The 3837-nt window shown below is 36.2% G+C and overlaps 1 protein-coding gene across 1 annotated transcript; it reads right to left on the bottom strand.

Annotated features, from left to right (window-relative positions):
* Positions 1-723: 723 nt before the first annotated feature.
* LOC128990127 (mucin-21-like) lies at positions 724-3120 on the bottom strand. The gene is made up of 2 exons (XM_054412387.1): positions 1603-3120; positions 724-876 (listed from the first exon to the last, which is right to left on the bottom strand). The coding sequence occupies exons 1-2, from the start codon at positions 3033-3035 to the stop codon at positions 870-872; spliced, it is 1440 nt and encodes a 479-aa protein (XP_054268362.1). The 5' UTR covers positions 3036-3120; the 3' UTR covers positions 724-869.
* Between the last annotated feature and the right edge of the window lie 717 nt (positions 3121-3837).

Genomic DNA, 3837 nt, shown 5'->3' with positions numbered 1-3837 from the left:
GAAATTCCAATCTTATCAAGTCTTCCCACTATAAAAACCATTGTACAGCATAGCTCCTTTTATGCAGTTCAAAGCACATATTCATACTTTTAAATCACAATTAATTCTTCTATATCTTATTATTTAGATAACCTACGAAATTTTGAACAAAATTAATATAATTAGACTAATTCGTTAATAACAAGGCAAATCGGATTCCACTACAAACTGTCAACACTAAGTCCCCTAGTTGCCATAGGCTATTCATTTCTTTTTTATGAGGTTGGCGGCCTCTTTTAACCTTGCATTTGCCCGTCCACAGACTACAGATCTGTGCGTGGAGCGTATCCAGCAAAGCAAGGGGTGAACCAGTACAGTACGAAGGTGAACTATAGATTTTTGTGGTATATAGTGACCAGGATCCGAACCCACGACATCGCTGCCTTGGGCCCGAAGTTCGTGACGCTACCACCTGAGCCACCGACTCACAACAGCTGTTGTCTAAGGAACATGTCGGCCTTAGTCGCCACTCATCCTACACTCATCTCCATTCATACTTGGCTTAATATACCTACATTTGTATAGTCGCCATTCCAAAGTAAAGTATTAAAGAATAATTTGCTGAATTGAATAATAAATTGTCAGAAGAGCTTGTTCCTAATTATTGTTTCCCATTTCATTATAACTAAGAAATAAATAATTTACAGCAGAGCGGAGTTATTAGGAAAATGAATTACAAAAAAATAAGGTTGTTTTACAATTTGATCGTTATAAATAATTTGTAAAACTAACAAATAAAAGTTAGGAGAACATAGTCGTAATATCAAATGATGGATTAACAAAATGTGCCAGCCTGACATTGGCAGGAAATTTTGCTTGTCTCTCCGTTTTCACTTTCTGAAACCAATAGAAGATTGTTATAAATAGCTAATCGTAAAAACTACTCTATATATTCTGATTTACTAGTACCACTTCAGTTTTAGGATGGGTGCCTAGGCCCAAGCCACAGCCATAGCTAAATAAAGTTACCTATTGAATTGATGGTTCAGTAAAAAAAAACGTAAACTTGTGAAGTTATTCCTTGTGACTTTAGTGATAGAACTACAGTTTCAGACTCTGGCGGAGCGATAACTGTGTGTAAATTAAATGGAGATATAAAACTATATGAAAATTCATCAGATTACCTCTCAAATTTTACACATAATTCATGATAGATTTATTTTTAAGATCTTGTGATCTTTTTAAGAACTGTGCAATACATTATAAGAGGCGGGGTTTCGCCGCGTAGAGGTAGGGTAGAGCTGAGGATTGGAACAATGGCGTTGTGCTAAGACTGATAAAACTCTACTTATTCATATATCAGTAGTGCATCCTCCACTATTACTTTATAAAATTTTTAATTTGTTGTGTTCATTTAGAAACACCTAAACAGGTGTGTACCTTGAATTTCACATTGAGAACAAAAGTAATGACTTGAACATGCGTTCTACAAACCATTCTAGTATTTCACATTCCGATTGATCGCTGAATAAGTTTCTTTTGGGATGTTAGGCTCTATGAGGATCGATAACTACAAACGTCCTCCACCTGACTATAATATCGTACAAATATAGCTTTACTGACCTTTCTAGTTTCCCGCATTTGTTTTTCCTTGCGTTAAACGTCTCCCCAGGACCGCACTCTTTTCCACGGGCCTTAATTATGTTTCTTCCATCGTCAACAGCTACTGGAGCAGGGATTGACTTGAATTTCTCCTTCGTTGTCTTGAAATTAGGATCATGTTCTCCAAATATCCTCTCAGGTTCAGGAGTAGGGTTCAAAATAGGGTTATCAGGAAAAACAATTATTCCACCGTCAGTATTTCCAGATTGTTTAGTGCCATGTTTTGAAGATGTTTGCTGGTTCCCTCCAATAATGGTTGCTGGGGATTGTCCTGCTCCAGGTTCAATATAGTATTTTGAGGTGGTTGTTGAAAATCCACCGTTGAAAGCATCAGGGTAAGATTGTTCTGGGGCATTTTGCGAAAGTTTTTCATCATCGTTAAATGGTGATGACTGACCCTCAGGGTTCGCCGAACCCAAGGGACCCGTGGAGCTAGATGATTGTTGATTCGCGTATGTTCCAGACGATGAGGATTGTTGAGGATTGTAGTTCTCGTTGGCGCCGTAGGAGCTTGTTGTAGTCGAAGTTGATTCGTCACCACTATACAATGACTGTTCATCATTATTTTGATATTGAGATCTAGTAGTCGTTGAAGTAACTGAGAGAAACTCATTAAGTGTGACACCTTCGAATGGCTGGTTGTTTTTCGGGTAATCAACACCCGTAGATTCTTTGTCACGTTCATTTTGATCGAAGTTATAGTTCCTTGGAGTGGTCAATTTAATATTATCACCACTATTAGTGAAAGAAGACTGACCCGTAGATTCTTTTTCACGTTCATTTTGACCGAAGTTATAGTTCCTTGGAGTGGTCGATTTAATATTATCACCACTATTAGTGAAAGAAGACTGACCCGTAGATTCTTTTTCACGTTCATTTTGATCGAAGTTATAGTTCCTTGGAGTGGTCGATTTAATATTATCACCACTATAAGTGAAAGAAGACTGACCCGTAGATTCTTTTTCACGTTCATTTTGATCGAAGTTATAGTTCCTTGGAGTGGTCGATTTAATATTATCACCACTATTCGTTAAAGAAGACTCACCATAGTTGTAATTGCTTTCTTCATACCTGTACGTAGTTGTTTGCGGTCCTTTACTATAAAAACCATTGGAATGATCATGATTTTTATTTTTGCTGTGAAAACCGACTCCTGGATCTTCAACTGACTCACTTGAAGATGTGTCCTCGCCAGAGTGGTTACTCTTGATATTCGATACCGCATGTTCCTCATGTTCGCGGTGGTTTTCATAAGAGGGAAGAATCGGCACAATTGTCGTCGTAGGTTCTGTCGGGTGAAGTACTTCCTTTAACTTCTTAAGCAATTTAAACCCGTCACTCCCGGAAACACACAACACTACTATACAAAAACAAACAACACTGAACAATTTCATTTTTAAATATACTAACAACAATTAATATAGGAATTGTATTAATATGTGGTCAATAGTTTTCACTCCGAGTAACTGTCATGATCGAGACCAAATGGTCTGTTGTACTCGAATTCACTAGATATTTCTCAAGGCCAAGCCAAAGATCAAGTTCCAACGATAATGGCCAGAAAAATAACTAAGATAATCTACGAATCTGTTTTCTCTGAGAAGTTATAAGTTTATACGTCATTATAAGCGAGGGGGATTCCACCAATTTGAAGAAAGCTTACGTATGAGTTTTTTCTATATTAATTTATGTGTGTAAATTATGTCTTTATCTCGGCATTTCTTTTCTCAATACTATTGAGGAGACATGTTGCTCATACAAAGTAAACATTTCAACCAAGTATTTACATTATCCCAGTCCGTCAGGAAACCATCCGTAAATTTGTCTTTTACATGTAAAATTAAAATAATGCAATTCGTTTTTGTTTTTTAAGTCATTTGTCACTACTGTAACTCAAGTTTTTATACATTGCAAATCTGAAATGTGATTCTTATTGTTGTAAATTCGTTATATTTAAAATAACTTTAATTTGAATTTTCATAACTTTTATTACTTAGTCGTGTAATATTTATTCAATTATTATTAATGAGAGTACCCCCAGATTCATGTTCACTGCCAAATTACATGCTCACTGAGTTACATGCCAACCATCAACCAAAACTTGTTTTCCTTTATTTAACGTTTCAAATGCCTAGAACATACATCGGCAGTCTAAGAATGTATTTTTGCAAGATGAAAGAATACAAAAAATGCTTG

This window comes from Macrosteles quadrilineatus, unplaced genomic scaffold (genome assembly GCF_028750875.1).
Source record: "Macrosteles quadrilineatus isolate MER2022 unplaced genomic scaffold, UCM_ALF_1.0 Scaffold_3__2_contigs__length_128488019, whole genome shotgun sequence".
Classification (NCBI taxonomy): domain Eukaryota; kingdom Metazoa; phylum Arthropoda; class Insecta; order Hemiptera; family Cicadellidae; genus Macrosteles; species Macrosteles quadrilineatus.
Note: the sequence above shows the minus strand (reverse complement) of the source record. Positions and strands in the feature narration are given on the sequence as shown.

Coding starts and splice junctions, on each gene's coding strand:
- LOC128990127 (XM_054412387.1), bottom strand. CDS start 3,035: ATGAAATTGTTCAGTGTTGTTTGTTTTTGTATAGTAGTGTTGTGTGTT.